General features: G+C 40.7%; 1 protein-coding gene across 2 annotated transcripts in view; it reads right to left on the bottom strand.

Annotated features, from left to right (window-relative positions):
- Window positions 1-24,528, bottom strand: part of LOC139376859 (endothelial PAS domain-containing protein 1-like) — a 131,851-nt gene that overhangs the window by 80,708 nt on the left and 26,615 nt on the right. The window contains exon 2 of one of the 2 annotated variants that reach the window (XM_071119822.1): window positions 19,580-19,770. In XM_071119822.1, coding sequence (XP_070975923.1) covers window positions 19,580-19,770 — 191 coding nt within the window. The remainder of the gene's footprint in view (window positions 1-19,579; window positions 19,771-24,528) is intronic. The other variant, XM_071119823.1, reaches the window with a different exon arrangement.

Here is a 24,528-nt window from a genome sequence, read left to right as displayed (position 1 = left end):
GGAAATCAACATAGTTTAAAACACGGCCTGATGCTGTTCTCAGATAAACATAGTTTAAAACGCGGCCTGATGCTGTTCTCAGATGGAAATCAACATAGTTTAAAACACGGCCTGATGCTGTTCTCAGATGGAAATCAACATAGTTTAAAACACGGCCTGATGCTGTTCTCAGATAAACATAGTTTAAAACACGGCCTGATGCTGTTCTCAGATGGAAATCAACATAGTTTAAAACGCGGCCTGATGCTGTTCTCAGATGGAAATCAACATAGTTTAAAACATGGCCTGATGCTGTTCTTAGATAAACATAGTTTAAAACACGGCCTGATGCTGTTCTCAGATGGAAATCAACATAGTTTAAAACACGGCCTGATGCTGTTCTCAGATAAACATAGTTTAAAACACGGCCTGATGCTGTTCTCAGACGGAAATCAACATAGTTTAAAACATGGCCTGATGCTGTTCTCAGATGGAAATCAACATAGTTTAAAACACGGCCTGATGCTGTTCTCAGATGGAAATCAACATAGTTTAAAACACGGCCTGATGCTGTTCTCAGATGGAAATCAACATAGTTTAAAAAACGGCCTGATGCTGTTCTCAGATGGAAATCAACATAGTTTAAAACACGGCCTGATGCTGTTCTCAGATGGAAATCAACATAGTTTAATACATGGCCTGATGCTGTTCTCAGATAAACATAGTTTAAAACGCGGCCTGATGCTGTTCTCAGATAAACATAGTTTAAAACATGGCCTGATGCTGTTCTCAGATGGAAATCAACATAGTTTAAAACACGGCCTGATGCTGTTCTCAGATGGAAATCAACATAGTTTAAAACATGGCCTGATGCTGTTCTCAGATGGAAATCAACATAGTTTAAAACACGATCCGATGCTGTTCTCAGATGGAAATCAACATAGTTTAAAACACGGCCTGATGCTGTTCTCAGATAAACATAGCTTAAAACGCGGCCTGATGCTGTTCTCAGATGGAAATCAACATAGTTTAAAACGCGGCCTGATGCTGTTCTCAGATAAACATAGTTTAAAACGCGGCCTGATGCTGTTCTCAGATGGAAATCAACATAGTTTAAAACGCGGCCTGATGCTGTTCTCAGATAAACATAGTTTAAAACACGGCCTGATGCTGTTCTCAGATGGAAATCAACATAGTTTAAAACACGGCCTGATGCTGTTCTCAGATGGAAATCAACATAGTTTAAAACATGGCCTGATGCTGTTCTCAGATAAACATAGTTTAAAACGAGGCCTGGTGCTGTTCTCAGATAAACATAGTTTAAAACATGGCCTGATGCTGTTCTCAGATGGAAATCAACATAGTTTAAAACACGGCCTGATGCTGTTCTCAGATAAACATAGTTTAAAACACGGCCTGATGCTGTTCTCAGACGGAAATCAACATAGTTTAAAACACGGCCTGATGCTGTTCTCAGATAAACATAGTTTAAAACACGGCCTGATGCTGTTCTCAGATGGAAATCAACATAGTTTAAAACACGGCCTGATGCTGTTCTCAGATAAACATAGTTTAAAACACGGCCTGATGCTGTTCTCAGATGGAAATCAACATAGTTTAAAACACGGCCTGATGCTGTTCTCAGATAAACATAGTTTAAAACACGGCCTGATGCTGTTCTCAGATAAACATAGTTTAAAACACGGCCTGATGCTGTTCTCAGATAAACATAGTTTAAAACACGGCCTGATGCTGTTCTCAGATAAACATAGTTTAAAACACGGCCTGATGCTGTTCTCAGATAAACATAGTTTAAAACACGGCCTGATGCTGTTCTCAGATGGAAATCAACATAGTTTAAAACACGGCCTGATGCTGTTCTCAGATAAACATAGTTTAAAACACGGCCTGATGCTGTTCTCAGATGGAAATCAACATAGTTTAAAACGCGGCCTGATGCTGTTCTCAGATGGAAATCAACATAGTTTAAAACATGGACTGATGCTGTTCTTAGATAAACATAGTTTAAAACACGGCCTGATGCTGTTCTCAGATGGAAATCAACATAGTTTAAAACACGGCCTGATGCTGTTCTCAGATAAACATAGTTTAAAACACGGCCTGATGCTGTTCTCAGACGGAAATCAACATAGTTTAAAACATGGCCTGATGCTGTTCTCAGATGGAAATCAACATAGTTTAAAACACGGCCTGATGCTGTTCTCAGATGGAAATCAACATAGTTTAAAACACGGCCTGATGCTGTTCTCAGATGGAAATCAACATAGTTTAAAACACGGCCTGATGCTGTTCTCAGATGGAAATCAACATAGTTTAAAACACGGCCTGATGCTGTTCTCAGATGGAAATCAACATAGTTTAAAACACGGCCTGATGCTGTTCTCAGATGGAAATCAACATAGTTTAAAACACGGCCTGATGCTGTTCTCAGATGGAAATCAACATAGTTTAAAACATGGCCTGATGCTTTTCTCAGATAAACATAGTTTAAAACGCGGTCTGATGCTGTTCTCAGATAAACATAGTTTAAAACATGGCCTGATGCTGTTCTCAGATGGAAATCAACATAGTTTAAAACACGGCCTGATGCTGTTCTCAGATGGAAATAAACATAGTTTAAAACATGGCCTGATGCTGTTCTCAGATGGAAATCAACATAGTTTAAAACATGGCCTGATGCTGTTCTCAGATGGAAATCAACATAGTTTAAAACACGGCCTGATGCTGTTCTCAGATAAACATAGTTTAAAACACGGCCTGATGCTGTTCTCAGACGGAAATCAACATAGTTTAAAACATGGCCTGATGTTGTTCTCAGATGGAAATCAACATAGTTTAAAACACGGCCTGATGCTGTTCTCAGATGGAAATCAACATAGTTTAAAACACGGCCTGATGCTGTTCTCAGATGGAAATCAACATAGTTTAAAACACGGCCTGATGCTGTTCTCAGATGGAAATCAACATAGTTTAAAACACGGCCTGATGCTGTTCTCAGATAAACATAGTTTAAAACGCGGCCTGATGCTGTTCTCAGATGGAAATCAACATATTTTAAAACACGGCCTGATACTGTTCTCAGATAAACATAGTTTAAAACGCGGCCTGATGCTGTTCTCAGATGGAAATCAACATAGTTTAAAACACGGCCTGATGCTGTTCTCAGATGGAAATCAACATAGTTTAAAACACGGCCTGATGCTGTTCTCACATGGAAATCAACATAGTTTAAAACACGGCCTGATGCTGTTCTCAGATGGAAATCAACATAGTTTAAAACACGGCCTGATGCTGTTCTCAGATGGAAATCAACATAGTTTAAAACACGGCCTGATGCTGTTCTCAGATGGAAATCAACATAGTTTAATACATGGCCTGATGCTGTTCTCAGATAAACATAGTTTAAAACGCGGCCTGATGCTGTTCTCAGATAAACATAGTTTAAAACATGGCCTGATGCTGTTCTCAGATGGAAATCAACATAGTTTAAAACATGGCCTGATGCTTTTCTCAGATAAACATAGTTTAAAACGCGGCCTGATGCTGTTCTCAGATAAACATAGTTTAAAACATGGCCTGATGCTGTTCTCAGATGGAAATCAACATAGTTTAAAACACGGCCTGATGCTGTTCTCAGATGGAAATAAACATAGTTTAAAACATGGCCTGACGCTGTTCTCAGATGGAAATCAACATAGTTTAAAACATGGCCTGATGCTGTTCTCAGATGGAAATCAACATAGTTTAAAACACGGCCTGATGCTGTTCTCAGATAAACATAGTTTAAAACACGGCCTGATGCTGTTCTCAGACGGAAATCAACATAGTTTAAAACATGGCCTGATGCTGTTCTCAGATGGAAATCAACATAGTTTAAAACACGGCCTGATGCTGTTCTCAGATGGAAATCAACATAGTTTAAAACACGGCCTGATGCTGTTCTCAGATGGAAATCAACATAGTTTAAAACACGGCCTGATGCTGTTCTCAGATGGAAATCAACATAGTTTAAAACACGGCCTGATGCTGTTCTCAGATAAACATAGTTTAAAACGCGGCCTGATGCTGTTCTCAGATGGAAATCAACATATTTTAAAACACGGCCTGATGCTGTTCTCAGATAAACATAGTTTAAAACGCGGCCTGATGCTGTTCTCAGATGGAAATCAACATAGTTTAAAACACGGCCTGATGCTGTTCTCAGATGGAAATCAACATAGTTTAAAACACGGCCTGATGCTGTTCTCAGATGGAAATCAACATAGTTTAAAACACGGCCTGATGCTGTTCTCAGATAAACATAGTTTAAAACGCGGCCTGATGCTGTTCTCAGATGGAAATCAACATATTTTAAAACACGGCCTGATGCTGTTCTCAGATAAACATAGTTTAAAACGAGGCCTGATGCTGTTCTCAGATGGAAATCAACATAGTTTAAAACACGGCCTGATGCTGTTCTCAGATGGAAATCAACATAGTTTAAAACACGGCCTGATGCTGTTCTCAGATGGAAATCAACATAGTTTAAAACACGGCCTGATGCTGTTCTCAGATGGAAATCAACATAGTTTAAAACATGGCCTGATGCTTTTCTCAGATAAACATAGTTTAAAACGCGGCCTGATGCTGTTCTCAGATAAACATAGTTTAAAACATGGCCTGATGCTGTTCTCAGATGGAAATCAACATAGTTTAAAACACGGCCTGATGCTGTTCTCAGATGGAAATCAACATAGTTTAAAACACGGCCTGATGCTGTTCTCAGACGGAAATCAACATAGTTTAAAACATGGCCTGATGCTGTTCTCAGATGGAAATCAACATAGTTTAAAACACGGCCTGATGCTGTTCTCAGATGGAAATCAACATAGTTTAAAACACGGCCTGATGCTGTTCTCAGATGGAAATCAACATAGTTTAAAACACGGCCTAATGCTGTTCTCAAATGGAAATCAACATAGTTTAAAACACGGCCTGATGCTGTTCTCAGATAAACATAGTTTAAAACGCGGCCTGATGCTGTTCTCAGATGGAAATCAACATATTTTAAAACACGGCCTGATGCTGTTCTCAGATAAACATAGTTTAAAACGCGGCCTGATGCTGTCCTCAGATGGAAATCAACATAGTTTAAAACACGGCCTGATGCTGTTCTCAGATGGAAATCAACATAGTTTAAAACACGGCCTGATGCTGTTCTCAGATGGAAATCAACATAGTTTAAAACACGGCCTGATGCTGTTCTCAGATGGAAATCAACATAGTTTAAAAAACGGCCTGATGCTGTTCTCAGATGGAAATCAACATAGTTTAAAACACGGCCTGATGCTGTTCTCAGATGGAAATCAACATAGTTTAATACATGGCCTGATGCTGTTCTCAGATAAACATAGTTTAAAACGCGGCCTGATGCTGTTCTCAGATAAACATAGTTTAAAACATGGCCTGATGCTGTTCTCAGATGGAAATCAACATAGTTTAAAACACGGCCTGATGCTGTTCTCAGATGGAAATAAACATAGTTTAAAACATGGCCTGATGCTGTTCTCAGATGGAAATCAACATAGTTTAAAACATGGCCTGATGCTGTTCTCAGATGGAAATAAACATAGTTTAAAACATGGCCTGATGCTGTTCTCAGATGGAAATCAACATAGTTTAAAACACGGCCTGATGCTGTTCTCAGATGGAAATCAACATAGTTTAAAACACGGCCTGATGCTGTTCTCAGATAAACATAGTTTAAAACGCGGCCTGATGCTGTTCTCAGACGGAAATCAACATAGTTTAAAACGCGGCCTGATGCTGTTCTCAGATAAACATAGTTTAAAACACGGCCTGATGCTGTTCTCAGACGGAAATCAACATAGATTAAAACGCGGCCTGATGCTGTTCTCAGACGGAAATCAACATAGTTTAAAACGAGGCCTGATGCTGTTCTCAGATAAACATAGTTTAAAACCTGGCCTGATGCTGTTCTCAGATGGAAATAAACATAGTTTAAAACACGGCCTGATGCTGTTCTCAGATGGAAATCAACATAGTTTAAAACGCGGCCTGATGCTGTTCTCAGATGGAAATCAACATAGTTTAAAACACGGCCTGATGCTGTTCTCAGATAAACATAGTTTAAAACACGGCCTGATGCTGTTCTCAGACGGAAATCAACATAGTTTAAAACACGGCCTGATGCTGTTCTCAGATAAACATAGTTTAAAACGCGGCCTGATGCTGTTCTCAGATGGAAATCAACATAGTTTAAAACACGGCCTGATGCTGTTCTCAGATGGAAATCAACATAGTTTAAAACACGGCCTGATGCTGTTCTCAGATAAACATAGTTTAAAACACGGCCTGATGCTGTTCTCAGATAAACATAGTTTAAAACGCGGCCTGATGCTGTTCTCAGATGGAAATCAACATAGTTTAAAACATGGCCTGATGCTGTTCTCAGATGGAAATCAACATAGTTTAAAACACGATCCGATGCTGTTCTCAGATGGAAATCAACATAGTTTAAAACACGGCCTGATGCTGTTCTCAGATAAACATAGCTTAAAACGCGGCCTGATGCTGTTCTCAGATGGAAATCAACATAGTTTAAAACGCGGCCTGATGCTGTTCTCAGATAAACATAGTTTAAAACGCGGCCTGATGCTGTTCTCAGATGGAAATCAACATAGTTTAAAACGCGGCCTGATGCTGTTCTCAGATAAACATAGTTTAAAACACGGCCTGATGCTGTTCTCAGATGGAAATCAACATAGTTTAAAACACGGCCTGATGCTGTTCTCAGATGGAAATCAACATAGTTTAAAACATGGCCTGATGCTGTTCTCAGATAAACATAGTTTAAAACGCGGCCTGGTGCTGTTCTCAGATAAACATAGTTTAAAACATGGCCTGATGCTGTTCTCAGATGGAAATCAACATAGTTTAAAACACGGCCTGATGCTGTTCTCAGATGGAAATCAACATAGTTTAAAACATGGCCTGATGCTTTTCTCAGATAAACATAGTTTAAAACGCGGTCTGATGCTGTTCTCAGATAAACATAGTTTAAAACATGGCCTGATGCTGTTCTCAGATGGAAATCAACATAGTTTAAAACACGGCCTGATGCTGTTCTCAGATGGAAATAAACATAGTTTAAAACATGGCCTGATGCTGTTCTCAGATGGAAATCAACATAGTTTAAAACATGGCCTGATGCTGTTCTCAGATGGAAATCAACATAGTTTAAAACACGGCCTGATGCTGTTCTCAGATAAACATAGTTTAAAACACGGCCTGATGCTGTTCTCAGACGGAAATCAACATAGTTTAAAACATGGCCTGATGTTGTTCTCAGATGGAAATCAACATAGTTTAAAACACGGCCTGATGCTGTTCTCAGATGGAAATCAACATAGTTTAAAACACGGCCTGATGCTGTTCTCAGATGGAAATCAACATAGTTTAAAACACGGCCTGATGCTGTTCTCAGATGGAAATCAACATAGTTTAAAACACGGCCTGATGCTGTTCTCAGATAAACATAGTTTAAAACGCGGCCTGATGCTGTTCTCAGATGGAAATCAACATATTTTAAAACACGGCCTGATACTGTTCTCAGATAAACATAGTTTAAAACGCGGCCTGATGCTGTTCTCAGATGGAAATCAACATAGTTTAAAACACGGCCTGATGCTGTTCTCAGATGGAAATCAACATAGTTTAAAACACGGCCTGATGCTGTTCTCACATGGAAATCAACATAGTTTAAAACACGGCCTGATGCTGTTCTCAGATGGAAATCAACATAGTTTAAAACACGGCCTGATGCTGTTCTCAGATGGAAATCAACATAGTTTAAAACACGGCCTGATGCTGTTCTCAGATGGAAATCAACATAGTTTAATACATGGCCTGATGCTGTTCTCAGATAAACATAGTTTAAAACGCGGCCTGATGCTGTTCTCAGATAAACATAGTTTAAAACATGGCCTGATGCTGTTCTCAGATGGAAATCAACATAGTTTAAAACATGGCCTGATGCTTTTCTCAGATAAACATAGTTTAAAACGCGGCCTGATGCTGTTCTCAGATAAACATAGTTTAAAACATGGCCTGATGCTGTTCTCAGATGGAAATCAACATAGTTTAAAACACGGCCTGATGCTGTTCTCAGATGGAAATAAACATAGTTTAAAACATGGCCTGACGCTGTTCTCAGATGGAAATCAACATAGTTTAAAACATGGCCTGATGCTGTTCTCAGATGGAAATCAACATAGTTTAAAACACGGCCTGATGCTGTTCTCAGATAAACATAGTTTAAAACACGGCCTGATGCTGTTCTCAGACGGAAATCAACATAGTTTAAAACATGGCCTGATGCTGTTCTCAGATGGAAATCAACATAGTTTAAAACACGGCCTGATGCTGTTCTCAGATGGAAATCAACATAGTTTAAAACACGGCCTGATGCTGTTCTCAGATGGAAATCAACATAGTTTAAAACACGGCCTGATGCTGTTCTCAGATGGAAATCAACATAGTTTAAAACACGGCCTGATGCTGTTCTCAGATAAACATAGTTTAAAACGCGGCCTGATGCTGTTCTCAGATGGAAATCAACATATTTTAAAACACGGCCTGATGCTGTTCTCAGATAAACATAGTTTAAAACGCGGCCTGATGCTGTTCTCAGATGGAAATCAACATAGTTTAAAACACGGCCTGATGCTGTTCTCAGATGGAAATCAACATAGTTTAAAACACGGCCTGATGCTGTTCTCAGATGGAAATCAACATAGTTTAAAACACGGCCTGATGCTGTTCTCAGATGGAAATCAACATAGTTTAAAACACGGCCTGATGCTGTTCTCAGATGGAAATCAACATAGTTTAAAACACGGCCTGATGCTGTTCTCAGATGGAAATCAACATAGTTTAATACATGGCCTGATGCTGTTCTCAGATAAACATAATTTAAAACGCGGCCTGATGCTGTTCTCAGATAAACATAGTTTAAAACATGGCCTGATGCTGTTCTCAGATGGAAATCAACATAGTTTAAAACACGGCCTGATGTTGTTCTCAGATGGAAATAAACATAGTTTAAAACATGGCCTGATGCTGTTCTCAGATGGAAATCAACATAGTTTAAAACATGGCCTGATGCTGTTCTCAGATGGAAATAAACATAGTTTAAAACATGGCCTGATGCTGTTCTCAGATGGAAATCAACATAGTTTAAAACACGGCCTGATGCTGTTCTCAGATGGAAATCAACATAGTTTAAAACACGGCCTGATGCTGTTCTCAGATAAACATAGTTTAAAACACGGCCTGATGCTGTTCTCAGATGGAAATCAACATAGTTTAAAACACGGCCTGATGCTGTTCTCAGATGGAAATCAACATAGTTTAATACATGGCCTGATGCTGTTCTCAGATAAACATAGTTTAAAACACGGCCTGATGCTGTTCTCAGATGGAAATCAACATAGTTTAAAACACGGCCTGATGCTGTTCTCAGATGGAAATCAACATAGTTTAATACATGGCCTGATGCTGTTCTCAGATAAACATAGTTTAAAACGCGGCCTGATGCTGTTCTCAGATAAACATAGTTTAAAACATGGCCTGATGCTGTTCTCAGATGGAAATCAACATAGTTTAAAACATGGCCTGATGCTTTTCTCAGATAAACATAGTTTAAAACGCGGCCTGATGCTGTTCTCAGATAAACATAGTTTAAAACATGGCCTGATGCTGTTCTCAGATGGAAATCAACATAGTTTAAAACACGGCCTGATGCTGTTCTCAGATGGAAATAAACATAGTTTAAAACATGGCCTGACGCTGTTCTCAGATGGAAATCAACATAGTTTAAAACATGGCCTGATGCTGTTCTCAGATGGAAATCAACATAGTTTAAAACACGGCCTGATGCTGTTCTCAGATAAACATAGTTTAAAACACGGCCTGATGCTGTTCTCAGACGGAAATCAACATAGTTTAAAACATGGCCTGATGCTGTTCTCAGATGGAAATCAACATAGTTTAAAACACGGCCTGATGCTGTTCTCAGATGGAAATCAACATAGTTTAAAACACGGCCTGATGCTGTTCTCAGATGGAAATCAACATAGTTTAAAACACGGCCTGATGCTGTTCTCAGATGGAAATCAACATAGTTTAAAACACGGCCTGATGTTGTTCTCAGATGGAAATAAACATAGTTTAAAACATGGCCTGATGCTGTTCTCAGATGGAAATCAACATAGTTTAAAACATGGCCTGATGCTGTTCTCAGATGGAAATAAACATAGTTTAAAACATGGCCTGATGCTGTTCTCAGATGGAAATCAACATAGTTTAAAACACGGCCTGATGCTGTTCTCAGATGGAAATCAACATAGTTTAAAACACGGCCTGATGCTGTTCTCAGATAAACATAGTTTAAAACACGGCCTGATGCTGTTCTCAGATGGAAATCAACATAGTTTAAAACACGGCCTGATGCTGTTCTCAGATGGAAATCAACATAGTTTAATACATGGCCTGATGCTGTTCTCAGATAAACATAGTTTAAAACGCGGCCTGATGCTGTTCTCAGATAAACATAGTTTAAAACATGGCCTGATGCTGTTCTCAGATGGAAATCAACATAGTTTAAAACACGGCCTGATGTTGTTCTCAGATGGAAATAAACATAGTTTAAAACATGGCCTGATGCTGTTCTCAGATGGAAATCAACATAGTTTAATACATGGCCTGATGCTGTTCTCAGATAAACATAGTTTAAAACGCGGCCTGATGCTGTTCTCAGATAAACATAGTTTAAAACATGGCCTGATGCTGTTCTCAGATGGAAATCAACATAGTTTAAAACACGGCCTGATGTTGTTCTCAGATGGAAATAAACATAGTTTAAAACATGGCCTGATGCTGTTCTCAGATGGAAATCAACATAGTTTAAAACATGGCCTGATGCTGTTCTCAGATGGAAATAAACATAGTTTAAAACATGGCCTGATGCTGTTCTCAGATGGAAATCAACATAGTTTAAAACACGGCCTGATGCTGTTCTCAGATGGAAATCAACATAGTTTAAAACACGGCCTGATGCTGTTCTCAGATAAACATAGTTTAAAACACGGCCTGATGCTGTTCTCAGATGGAAATCAACATAGTTTAAAACACAGCCTGATGCTGTTCTCAGATAAACATAGTTTAAAACGCGGCCTGATGCTGTTCTCAGATGGAAATCAACATAGTTTAATACATGGCCTGATGCTGTTCTCAGATAAACATAGTTTAAAACACGGCCTGATGCTGTTCTCAGATGGAAATCAACATAGTTTAAAACACGGCCTGATGCTGTTCTCAGATGGAAATCAACATAGTTTAATACATGGCCTGATGCTGTTCTCAGATAAACATAGTTTAAAACACGGCCTGATGCTGTTCTCAGATGGAAATCAACATAGTTTAAAACACGGCCTGATGCTGTTCTCAGATGGAAATCAACATAGTTTAATACATGGCCTGATGCTGTTCTCAGATAAACATAGTTTAAAACGCGGCCTGATGCTGTTCTCAGATAAACATAGTTTAAAACATGGCCTGATGCTGTTCTCAGATGGAAATCAACATAGTTTAAAACATGGCCTGATGCTTTTCTCAGATAAACATAGTTTAAAACGCGGCCTGATGCTGTTCTCAGATAAACATAGTTTAAAACATGGCCTGATGCTGTTCTCAGATGGAAATCAACATAGTTTAAAACACGGCCTGATGCTGTTCTCAGATGGAAATAAACATAGTTTAAAACATGGCCTGACGCTGTTCTCAGATGGAAATCAACATAGTTTAAAACATGGCCTGATGCTGTTCTCAGATGGAAATCAACATAGTTTAAAACACGGCCTGATGCTGTTCTCAGATAAACATAGTTTAAAACACGGCCTGATGCTGTTCTCAGACGGAAATCAACATAGTTTAAAACATGGCCTGATGCTGTTCTCAGATGGAAATCAACATAGTTTAAAACACGGCCTGATGCTGTTCTCAGATGGAAATCAACATAGTTTAAAACACGGCCTGATGCTGTTCTCAGATGGAAATCAACATAGTTTAAAACACGGCCTGATGCTGTTCTCAGATGGAAATCAACATAGTTTAAAACACGGCCTGATGCTGTTCTCAGATAAACATAGTTTAAAACGCGGCCTGATGCTGTTCTCAGATGGAAATCAACATATTTTAAAACACGGCCTGATGCTGTTCTCAGATAAACATAGTTTAAAACGCGGCCTGATGCTGTTCTCAGATGGAAATCAACATAGTTTAAAACACGGCCTGATGCTGTTCTCAGATGGAAATCAACATAGTTTAAAACACGGCCTGATGCTGTTCTCAGATGGAAATCAACATAGTTTAAAACACGGCCTGATGCTGTTCTCAGATGGAAATCAACATAGTTTAAAACACGGCCTGATGCTGTTCTCAGATGGAAATCAACATAGTTTAAAACACGGCCTGATGCTGTTCTCAGATGGAAATCAACATAGTTTAATACATGGCCTGATGCTGTTCTCAGATAAACATAGTTTAAAACGCGGCCTGATGCTGTTCTCAGATAAACATAGTTTAAAACATGGCCTGATGCTGTTCTCAGATGGAAATCAACATAGTTTAAAACACGGCCTGATGTTGTTCTCAGATGGAAATAAACATAGTTTAAAACATGGCCTGATGCTGTTCTCAGATGGAAATCAACATAGTTTAAAACATGGCCTGATGCTGTTCTCAGATGGAAATAAACATAGTTTAAAACACGGCCTGATGCTGTTCTCAGATGGAAATCAACATAGTTTAAAACACGGCCTGATGCTGTTCTCAGATGGAAATCAACATAGTTTAAAACACGGCCTGATGCTGTTCTCAGATAAACATAGTTTAAAACACGGCCTGATGCTGTTCTCAGATGGAAATCAACATAGTTTAAAACACGGCCTGATGCTGTTCTCAGATAAACATAGTTTAAAACGCGGCCTGATGCTGTTCTCAGATGGAAATCAACATAGTTTAAAACACGGTCTGATGCTGTTCTCAGATAAACATAGTTTAAAACACGGCCTGATGCTGTTCTCAGATAAACATAGTTTAAAACGCGGCCTGATGCTGTTCTCAGATGGAAATCAACATAGTTTAAAACATGGCCTGATGCTGTTCTCAGATAAACATAGTTTAAAACACGGCCTGATGCTGTTCTCAGATGGAAATCAACATAGTTTAAAACACGGCCTGATGCTGTTCTCAGATAAACATAGTTTAAAACACGGCCTGATGCTGTTCTCAGATGGAAATCAACATAGTTTAAAACATGGCCTGATGCTGTTCTCAGACGGAAATCAACATAGTTTAAAACATGGCCTGATGCTGTTCTCAGATGGAAATCAACATAGTTTAAAACACGGCCTGATGCTGTTCTCAGATAAACATAGTTTAAAACACGGCCTGATGCTGTTCTCAGATGGAAATCAACATAGTTTAAAACACGGCCTGATGCTGTTCTCAGATAAACATAGTTTAAAACACGGCCTGATGCTGTTCTCAGATGGAAATCAACATAGTTTAAAACACGGCCTGATGCTGTTCTCAGATGGAAATCAACATAGTTTAAAACACGGCCTGATGCTGTTCTCAGATAAACATAGTTTAAAACGCGGCCTGATGCTGTTCTCAGATGGAAATCAACATAGTTTAAAACACGGCCTGATGCTGTTCTCAGATAAACATAGTTTAAAACACGGCCTGATGCTGTTCTCAGATGGAAATCAACATAGTTTAAAACACGGCCTGATGCTGTTCTCAGATGGAAATCAACATAGTTTAAAACACGGCCTGATGCTGTTCTCAGATGGAAATCAACATAGTTTAAAACATGGCCTGATGCTGTTCTCAGATGGAAATCAACATAGTTTAAAACGCGGCCTGATGCTGTTCTCAGATGGAAATCAACATAGTTTAAAACACGGCCTGATGCTGTTCTCAGATAAACATAGTTTAAAACACGGCCTGATGCTGTTCTCAGATAAACATAGTTTAAAACACGGCCTGATGCTGTTCTCAGATAAACATAGTTTAAAACACGGCCTGATGCTGTTCTCAGATAAACATAGTTTAAAACACGGTCTGATGCTGTTCTCAGATAAACATAGTTTAAAACACGGCCTGATGCTGTTCTCAGATAAACATAGTTTAAAACGCGGCCTGATGCTGTTTTCAGATGGAAATCAACATAGTTTAAAACATGGCCTGATGCTGTTCTCAGATAAACATAGTTTAAAAAACGGCCTGATGCTGTTCTCAGATGGAAATCAACATAGTTTAAAACACGGCCTGATGCTGTTCTCAGATGGAAATCAACATAGTTTAAAACATGGCCTGATGCTGTTCTCAGATAAACATAGTTTAAAACACGGCCTGATGCTGTTCTCAGATAAACATAGTTTAAAACACGGCCTTATGCTGTTCTCAGATGGAAATCAACATAGTTTAAAACATGGCCTGATGCTGTTCTCAGATGGAAATCAACATAGTTTAAAACATGGCCTGATGCTGTTCTCAGATGGAAATCAACATAGTTTAAAACACGGCCTGATGCTGTTCTCAGATGGAAATCAACATAGTTTAAAACACGGCCTGATGCTGTTCTCAGATGGAAATCAACATAGTTTAAAACATGGCCTGATGCTGTTCTCAGATAAACATAGTTTAAAACACGGCCTGATGCTGTTCTCAGATAAACATAGTTTAAAACACGGCCTTATGCTGTTCTCAGATGGAAATCAACATAGTTTAAAACATGGCCTGATGCTGTTCTCAGATGGAAATCAACATAGTTTAAAACATGGCCTGATGCTGTTCTCAGATGGAAATAAACATAGTTTAAAACATGGCCTGATGCTGTTCTCAGATGGAAATCAACATAGTTTAAAACATGGCCTGATGCTGTTCTCAGATGGAAATAAACATAGTTTAAAACACGGCCTGATGCTGTTCTCAGATGGAAATCAACATAGTTTAAAACACGGCCTGATGCTGTTCTCAGATGGAAATCAACATAGTTTAAAACACGGCCTGATGCTGTTCTCAGATAAACATAGTTTAAAACACGGCCTGATGCTGTTCTCAGATGGAAATCAACATAGTTTAAAACACGGCCTGATGCTGTTCTCAGATAAACATAGTTTAAAACGCGGCCTGATGCTGTTCTCAGATGGAAATCAACATAGTTTAAAACACGGTCTGATGCTGTTCTCAGATAAACATAGTTTAAAACACGGCCTGATGCTGTTCTCAGATAAACATAGTTTAAAACGCGGCCTGATGCTGTTCTCAGATGGAAATCAACATAGTTTAAAACATGGCCTGATGCTGTTCTCAGATAAACATAGTTTAAAACACGGCCTGATGCTGTTCTCAGATGGAAATCAACATAGTTTAAAACACGGCCTGATGCTGTTCTCAGATAAACATAGTTTAAAACACGGCCTGATGCTGTTCTCAGATGGAAATCAACATAGTTTAAAACATGGCCTGATGCTGTTCTCAGACGGAAATCAACATAGTTTAAAACATGGCCTGATGCTGTTCTCAGATGGAAATCAACATAGTTTAAAACACGGCCTGATGCTGTTCTCAGATAAACATAGTTTAAAACACGGCCTGATGCTGTTCTCAGATGGAAATCAACATAGTTTAAAACACGGCCTGATGCTGTTCTCAGATAAACATAGTTTAAAACACGGCCTGATGCTGTTCTCAGATGGAAATCAACATAGTTTAAAACACGGCCTGATGCTGTTCTCAGATGGAAATCAACATAGTTTAAAACACGGCCTGATGCTGTTCTCAGATAAACATAGTTTAAAACGCGGCCTGATGCTGTTCTCAGATGGAAATCAACATAGTTTAAAACACGGCCTGATGCTGTTCTCAGATAAACATAGTTTAAAACACGGCCTGATGCTGTTCTCAGATGGAAATCAACATAGTTTAAAACACGGCCTGATGCTGTTCTCAGATGGAAATCAACATAGTTTAAAACACGGCCTGATGCTGTTCTCAGATGGAAATCAACATAGTTTAAAACATGGCCTGATGCTGTTCTCAGATGGAAATCAACATAGTTTAAAACGCGGCCTGATGCTGTTCTCAGATGGAAATCAACATAGTTTAAAACACGGCCTGATGCTGTTCTCAGATAAACATAGTTTAAAACACGGCCTGATGCTGTTCTCAGATAAACATAGTTTAAAACACGGCCTGATGCTGTTCTCAGATAAACATAGTTTAAAACACGGCCTGATGCTGTTCTCAGATAAACATAGTTTAAAACACGGTCTGATGCTGTTCTCAGATAAACATAGTTTAAAACACGGCCTGATGCTGTTCTCAGATAAACATAGTTTAAAACGCGGCCTGATGCTGTTCTCAGATGGAAATCAACATAGTTTAAAACATGGCCTGATGCTGTTCTCAGATAAACATAGTTTAAAAAACGGCCTGATGCTGTTCTCAGATGGAAATCAACATAGTTTAAAACACGGCCTGATGCTGTTCTCAGATGGAAATCAACATAGTTTAAAACATGGCCTGATGCTGTTCTCAGATAAACATAGTTTAAAACACGGCCTGATGCTGTTCTCAGATAAACATAGTTTAAAACACGGCCTTATGCTGTTCTCAGATGGAAATCAACATAGTTTAAAACATGGCCTGATGCTGTTCTCAGATGGAAATCAACATAGTTTAAAACATGGCCTGATGCTGTTCTCAGATGGAAATCAACATAGTTTAAAACACGGCCTGATGCTGTTCTCAGATGGAAATCAACATAGTTTAAAACACGGCCTGATGCTGTTCTCAGATGGAAATCAACATAGTTTAAAACATGGCCTGATGCTGTTCTCAGATAAACATAGTTTAAAACACGGCCTGATGCTGTTCTCAGATAAACATAGTTTAAAACACGGCCTTATGCTGTTCTCAGATGGAAATCAACATAGTTTAAAACATGGCCTGATGCTGTTCTCAGATGGAAATCAACATAGTTTAAAACATGGCCTGATGCTGTTCTCAGATGGAAATAAACATAGTTCGTATTCTGAGTTAGAATGATAAGGCTGGTAGTTTTAGAGGAATTGTTTAATGCACATCAAAATTAAGCTTGTCAGCAACTATAAGATTAATTTAAACTTTATCCTTGTGAATAGCTGTAATTGACTCAATAAGTCAATCATTCATTCAGTGTCATAGTGGCTGAGGGGCCAGTGTATCAGTTTCCCAGAACCACATGGGCTGCTCTTATACACTGAGTATACAAAACATGACATAGACTGAGCAGGTGAATCCAGGTGAAAGCTATGATCCCTTGATGATGTCACTTGTTAAATCCACTTCAATCATTGTAGATGAAGTGGTGGAGACAGGTTATATAATTTTAAAAGCCTTGAGACAATTGAGACATGGATTGTGTACAGTATGTGTGCCATTCAGAGGGTGAATGGGCAAAACAAAAGATTTGAGTGCCTTTGAATGGGGTATGGTAGTAGGTGCCAGGTGCACCGCTTTATGCCAAGAACTGCAACGCTGCTGGGTTTTTCACGCTCAACAGTTTCCCATGTGTATCAAGAATGGTCCAACACTCAAAGGATATCCAGCCAACTTGACATAATTCAATATGGGCCAGTATCCCTGTGGAACGCTTTCGACACCTTGTAGAGTCCATGCCCTAACGAATTGAGGCTGTTCTGAGGGCAAAAGGGTGGGTGGGTGAGGTGCAACTCAATAATAGGAAGGTGTTCTTAATGTTTGGTATACTCAGTGTATACGGTCACAGAGGTGTTTCCGCTGCTGCGGCAGTGTGTGTGTGTGTGTGTGTGTGTGTGTGTGTGCGCGCGTGAATGCATGGCTGTTATACAACTGTTCTCTTTTAGAGAGGCATAAAAAGGGCACTTCAACAATCTGTACGATTCTTTCTCCTTGGGAGTGACATGTAGTAGGTGTAGGTGTGTGTGTGTGTGTGTGTGTGTGTGTGTGTGTGTGTGTGTGTGTGTGTGTGTGTGTGTGTGTGTGTGTGTGTGTGTGTGTGTGTGCGTGCGTGTGTGTGTGTGTGTGTGTGTGTGTGTGTGTGTGTGTGTGTGTGTGTGTGTGTGTGTGTGTGTGTGTGTGTGTGTGTGTGTGTGTGTGTGTGTGTGTAGGGGGGGGTGTTGCATAGCGCCAAGGCAGGTCTGTGTTATGGCTGAGTTGAGAGAGGGAGCGCCAGTCTCACGGTGGCAGAGCCGGGCCTTCCTCTGAGTGCCTTCCAATCACATTCTCCATCCCACTCCAATCAGAAGCACAGCTGTGCAGATAAGACAATCGTCTGTACCATCTCCCCTCTACAGAGCAGCGATTCTGTCCCTCGCCATCCCCTACAGTCCCTCACTGCCCAACTCCAGCCTATTCTGAACCTATACATCACATCTCCTTTGCTCAATATCTCTCACCTTCTCACTGAACCACCTCTAGGCATAACACTGAAATAAATTCAATCTAAGCAAGCCTAAATATCTTATGTTGAGTGAAAATTCACTTAAAATGTTTTTGTTTTTTTACCAGGCTAAATTAGCTAACACCATTACCAGATAACGTTGCTTATTTTAACCTTCAAAAAAAGTCTTAATTGAAGTTGTTTATCTTATTTCAAGATATTTTACCTTAATTGTCTTATTAAGATATTTAGGCTTACATAGATTCCACTTGTTGCAGTGAAGTTGCACTGTTTGACCAGGGGAGATGGCAAAGAGAGGCAGGAGATAACCAGGGTGCCATGGCAAGGACCAGAAACTATTGTAAATAATATAGATACATTTTGCATCTGGAGTTGCTTCCGTAGTGTTTTTATGCGATGAAGTCTGATGTCTCCTTATTTCAAAACACAGACATTGTGGAACGCCAGAACAATAAAGAGGTTCCTTTGTCTGTCTTCCGGAGATTCTAATTTTATAAAAGCACGGGAAGGAGGACAAGTGTAATGACCTCCCCCACCCTCCCTCCCAATGCACACACTTCCGCCCTGGATCCAAGAAACTTCCAGAGACATGCTTGCCAGATTCTTCTTTCCTCCATGTCTGTCCCCTCTCACCAAGGATTTACACCATCTGTCCCAGTGCTGTTTCCTTTGTTTACTTCACTGTCACAATTATAGTAGAGGAGGAGGCAGATCAGTGATTCATAATCTCCATCCCATATATCAGTGACCTAATGGGACATTGATATCCTTATAGTAACCAAGTGCAGCAATAAGTATCTTTCTATGACTAGATAACAACACACACCAGGGATTATGGATTTGATAGTCTTGACAGACAGGTAACATAAGTATATCTTCATAAAACATATGTATTTAGTAATAAGTATATGCTTTATCAGGAGAAGAGTGAAGGCATATGTGTGTGTGTCTGACTACGTGTGTATGTGTGTCTTTGTACGTGTGTGTGTTTGTGTGTGTATGCGTGTATGATATAGCGCTGACCTGGGCCGACGACCTTGCGGGTGCGCAGGAAGCTGATGGCCAGTCTCATGATGGAGGCTTTGTCCAAGTGGGAGCTGACGCTGTGTGGGAGGGGCAGCTGATGGGCCAGCTCGTAGAACCCCTCTGTCTCCTTACTTCGACGACAGCGTGCCGCGTCACGAGACTTCTCCTTCCGCCGTTCCGAACTGCTCCTTGACAGGAAGAGAAGTCAGGTCAGGTGGGGAGGTCAAGGGTCAAATGATCTATAGGCTACAGGTAGAATGTTCCACTCAATTTCCATTTCAATTCCAGTCAATTCAGAAGGCAAACCAAATTCCAATTCCATATGTTCCTCATTGAAAATGAATGGATTTGAATTTGAATTTCAGTGTACTTCCTGAATTGACTGGAATTGAAATGGAATAGACCCCAAACTTCAACCCAACTCTTAAATAATGTATTGTTTCTTTGTGTTCTTTCTCTCAGGACAACCACCAATCCCCTGCATTGTATACGGTGAGAGGACACAAACTGGCAAACACGTATAGGATATACTCATTGTGCTCAGCAACAAAAGAGACCCAAATCTCAAGAGAGTCCGTGGCTCAACTTCTTTGAAAGATAAATAGAACCACGCAGAGAATGATTAAGCATGCAACTTTTCCATGTCTTAATATAGCCCTCTAGTCGTCTGTTGTCAATCCTGTCCCTCAGTTCTGTACACAATCTCTGGTGGTTCTCACCATAGAGGTCTAGATAGATACCGTGGGTATAGAAAGTCACCACCCCCTTTCAAAATGTTCACCTTTTGTTGCCTTACAGCCTAAAATTAAAACACATCAAATTTGACTTTTTTCATCTTTATTTCCACACAGTAACCCACAAAATCCAAGTGAGAATTTTTTTTTTTTTTTTTTAAACAGTAAGTAAAAGTAAAACAGTAAAATAACCTATTTGGATAAGTGAGTTTGGGGACTTGGTAACAATGGTAACAGACTGCAGATGCTGCAATATTAATACTTAACTGTTACTCACAATGCTGTGAGACAGAGTGAAACAGAGAGAGAGAGAGACAGAGAGAAACAGAGAGAGAGAGAGACAGAGAGACAGAGAGAAACAGAGAGAGAGAGAGAGAGAAACAGAGAGAGAGAAACAGAAAGAGAGAGAGAAACAGAGCGAGAGAGAGAGAGAGAGGAGAGAGAGAGAGAGAGAGAGAGAAACAGAGAGAGAAAGAGAGAGAGAAACAGAGAGAGAGAGAGAAAAAGAGAGAGAGAGAGAAACAGAGAGAGAAAGAGAAACAGAGCGAGAGTGAGAGAGAGAAACAGAGAGAGAGAAAGAAACAGAGAGAGAGAGAGAGAGAGAGAGGGAGAGAGAGAGAGAGAGAGAGAGAGAGAGAGAGAAACAGAGAGAGAGAGAGAGAAACAGAGAGAGGAGAGTAAAAACACTTGCTAAAGATGCACCCAATCACTGATCCCACATCCTCTGTCCCCGAAAGCAGGTCAGTACCCAAGCCTTGTCACCACAAACTTCTTAGATTCTCAAACACACACGTACACACACACACACTTTTCTACTTATCGAGACAACAGATTATTAAAGCCATTGTGATAACCATAACCACACACAAAGGGCTCTGAATAACAAATCTTCCAACATCCCAACAAAGACATAACTCTCTTCACACACACTCACAGACAGGTGGGGTTGAAATGTTTCTGAGAGGATTCTGGGAAGCGGAGCAGAGAGCACAGACAGGTTCTTTAGCAGTCAATCATATGATAGGATTAGTGGTGTCTTACACCTAAATAGAGCTTAGACGGAGTCCCACTCTCAGAGCGGGGGGGGGGGGGGGGGGGGGGGGGGTAGTGAGAGTCAGAGTGCACAGAATACTAAGAGTGCGGCGGGAGTCCTGTGGTAGACCCACGCAAAGGCATACAGATTTGCAAAAACTGAGAGACACAGACAAAACATTTTGTGTGCTATAGGCTTTGCCTACATCAACAAATTCCAACACAAAAACAGCTTAGGCTGCGGGAAATGGAACCACTCTCAAATTCATAGACACATAGACAAACACAAACATACACAGAGTTAATATATCCCCGTTCCAGTGAGCTCAACACAGGCCCAGTGCCAAAAAAATAATTACTGATTTAATAGTACTGGAATGTACTTCCTCCATTTTTATAAATTGCTATAAACTCTAACCCCTGATCTCTTCTGAATTCACAATGAATCCAAAAGTATGTCAGAACCACATACTACAATAGCAGTGTACTAAAGCAAATCAAAAGAATCTGGTGTTTCTGTGTCAAAAAGTTTTGTTATATTTCAGTCTTCTGTGATGTATATAAAGTGTAATATTGGAATTTAAAGTCAATGTAATACATTTCAACTCTATGTATGTGAGGTGCATACTTTAGTTTCAAAGTAGATTTGTTTATGACGACCAATATACACACTGTGGGACCCTGATTTAGCCCACTGCAGTAAAAGGTTCTGTGTGACCCTGATTTAGCCCACTGCAGTAAAAGGTTCTGTGTGACCCTGATTTAGCCCACTGCAGTAAAAGGTTCTGTGTGACCCTGATTTAGCCCACTGCAGTAAAAGGTTCTGTGTGACCCTGATTTAGCCCACTGCAGTAAAGGGTTCTGTGTGACCCTGATTTAGCCCTCTGCAGTAAAAGGTTAAACAAGAAAAAGGGGTTGAGTCTGACAAAAGGAGAGGAGAGGCTGCCAAAAAAGCTACAATTACACTAAACCACAAAAGGGTAAGATCGGGTGGATATACAAGATAGGGTGAAAGAACGGCAGGTTGAAGAAATTGTAAAAGACTTGTAAGTGATGGTAATAGTGTGTAAGGGATTTGGTTTCCTTGGTGTGTTGGATGCGGTTTGCTGGCGGTTTTACTGGGGCATGGCACGTGGCACAAGGAGGGTGAACTCTGTGTGCCCTGAGCCCTGGCACACCACAGCTACTGTGGTCACATGCCACACACAGTAAAAGATGATGTATGTTCAGGGGTTTGACTTTTTGTGACTTTTAAAAGCCACAAGATAAGAGTACGAATAAACTGCCAAGACAAACAATGAATAAAATAGCAAACTAGTTGAAAACGAAATAAAGCAACAGAATAGAATCCTTTACTTTGATATCAAGTTTTCTTTGCTTCAAATCAATTCACTCAGTGTATTATTTATTTGGTTTTCACTGAGAGATTTATTTGGGTCTTGGCAAAGGTTCCCAAAATATTATATCTGACGGGACTTGGCAGGAACTCACTCGATAAGTGGCAAGACTGATCTGAGGTGGACTTGGACTGAGTGGTGGCACCAATTTGTTGTTGTCCAGACCTAGATCTTGTTCTGTTTCCTCCCTCAGTTTTGGATAAACACCGGACTGTGGTGTTCTGAGGAGTTGGTGCTTTGGGTCTGCGCCAGGGTAAGAAGCTCAGACGTTCAAGTCGTTCCCCACAATAGGGTCTCATATTTGCCAACATCAACAGAAACAACACCCCACCGCCTCCTTCCTCCCACTCTTGTCCAATTTGTACCAGAGAATAAATCGACATTAAGCTGGTTTCCACAGAGACCGCCTTGGTTTCCACAGAGACCACCTTGGTTTCCACAGAGACCGCCTTGGTTTCCACAGAGACCGCCTTGGTTTCCACAGAGACCGCCTTGGACGGAAAGGTGTCACAGAGGCCATGTTCTAAAAACGGCAGACATTTTCCTTTCCTGTGTTGTATCCCATCGGCCAAAGGAAGATGGCGGAGCAGACTTCCCTCAGGCTCTGGAGGGATTCTGCAATAGCATACTGTTATCTTGCTTCATCTTGCTACACACCATGTCCTACTATCTGTCATTTTAGCCCTCAAACAGACAAGGAATTGATTTATTGCAGTCATCATTGTTTTATCTATGGTTGGGAGTAAGAGTGATCAGTTAGGAATCTTGCCATGGCCATGCACTCTGACCTCTTGTGGACAATAATACACAATCCGGGGCATTTAACTGGAGGCAATGGAGATGTGTAGTTCAGTGGAGGCTGCTGAGGGGAGGACGGTTTATAATAATGGTTGGAATGAAGCTAATGGAATGGCATCAAACACATAGAAACCGTGTGCTTTTTTTTCTCCTTTTTTTACCCCCTTTTTCTCCCCAATTTCGTGGTATCCAATTGTTAGTAATTACGATCTTGTCTCATTGCTACAACTCCCGTACGGGCTCGGGAGAGATGAAGGTCGAAAGCCATGCGTCCTCCGAAACACAACCCAACCGCACTGCTTCTTAACACAGCGCGCCACCAACCCGGAAGCCAGCCGCAACAATGTGTCGGAGGAAACACCATACACCTGGCGACAATGGTTAGCGCGCACTGCACCCGGCCCGCCACAGGAGTCACTGGTGCACGATGAGACAAGGATATCCCTACCGGCCAAACCCTCCCTAACCCGGATGACGCTAGGCCAATTGTGCGTCGCCCCACGGACCTCCCAGTCGCGGCCAGCTGTGACAGAGCCTGGGCGCAAACCCAGAGTCTCTGGTGGCACAGCTAGCGCTGCGAAGCAGTGCCCTAGACCACTGCGCAACCCGGGAGGCCTGAAACCGTGTGCTTGATACCATTCCACCCGCCTGTCTTCCCCAATTAAGGTGCCACCAACCTCCTGCGGTGTAGTGAAGAGCTACTGTGGGTCAATATCTTATCGGGGTGTTTTTACAATGACCCTTGTCACGTTAAACTATCTCAGAGGTCTGACCTCATTAACCCTGTTCATGTGATTTAGCCAGTGTCCACTCCTCACTGTCTGGCTAGTATCTGCGTGTGTGTGAGTGTGTGCGCGTGCGCAGCTAGTGGTGCCACTGTTTGATAGTCTGCCCTATTGTACTGCTCAGTCCCAGTGGAAGATCCAGGATATGAAACAATGGAGTCCCAGCACTGTTCGGGCACTGAGCCTCCCAGTGTACTCAG

This window comes from Oncorhynchus clarkii, chromosome 20 (genome assembly GCF_045791955.1).
Source record: "Oncorhynchus clarkii lewisi isolate Uvic-CL-2024 chromosome 20, UVic_Ocla_1.0, whole genome shotgun sequence".
NCBI lineage: Eukaryota > Metazoa > Chordata > Actinopteri > Salmoniformes > Salmonidae > Oncorhynchus > Oncorhynchus clarkii.
This window is presented reverse-complemented; position numbering and strand designations above follow the sequence as displayed.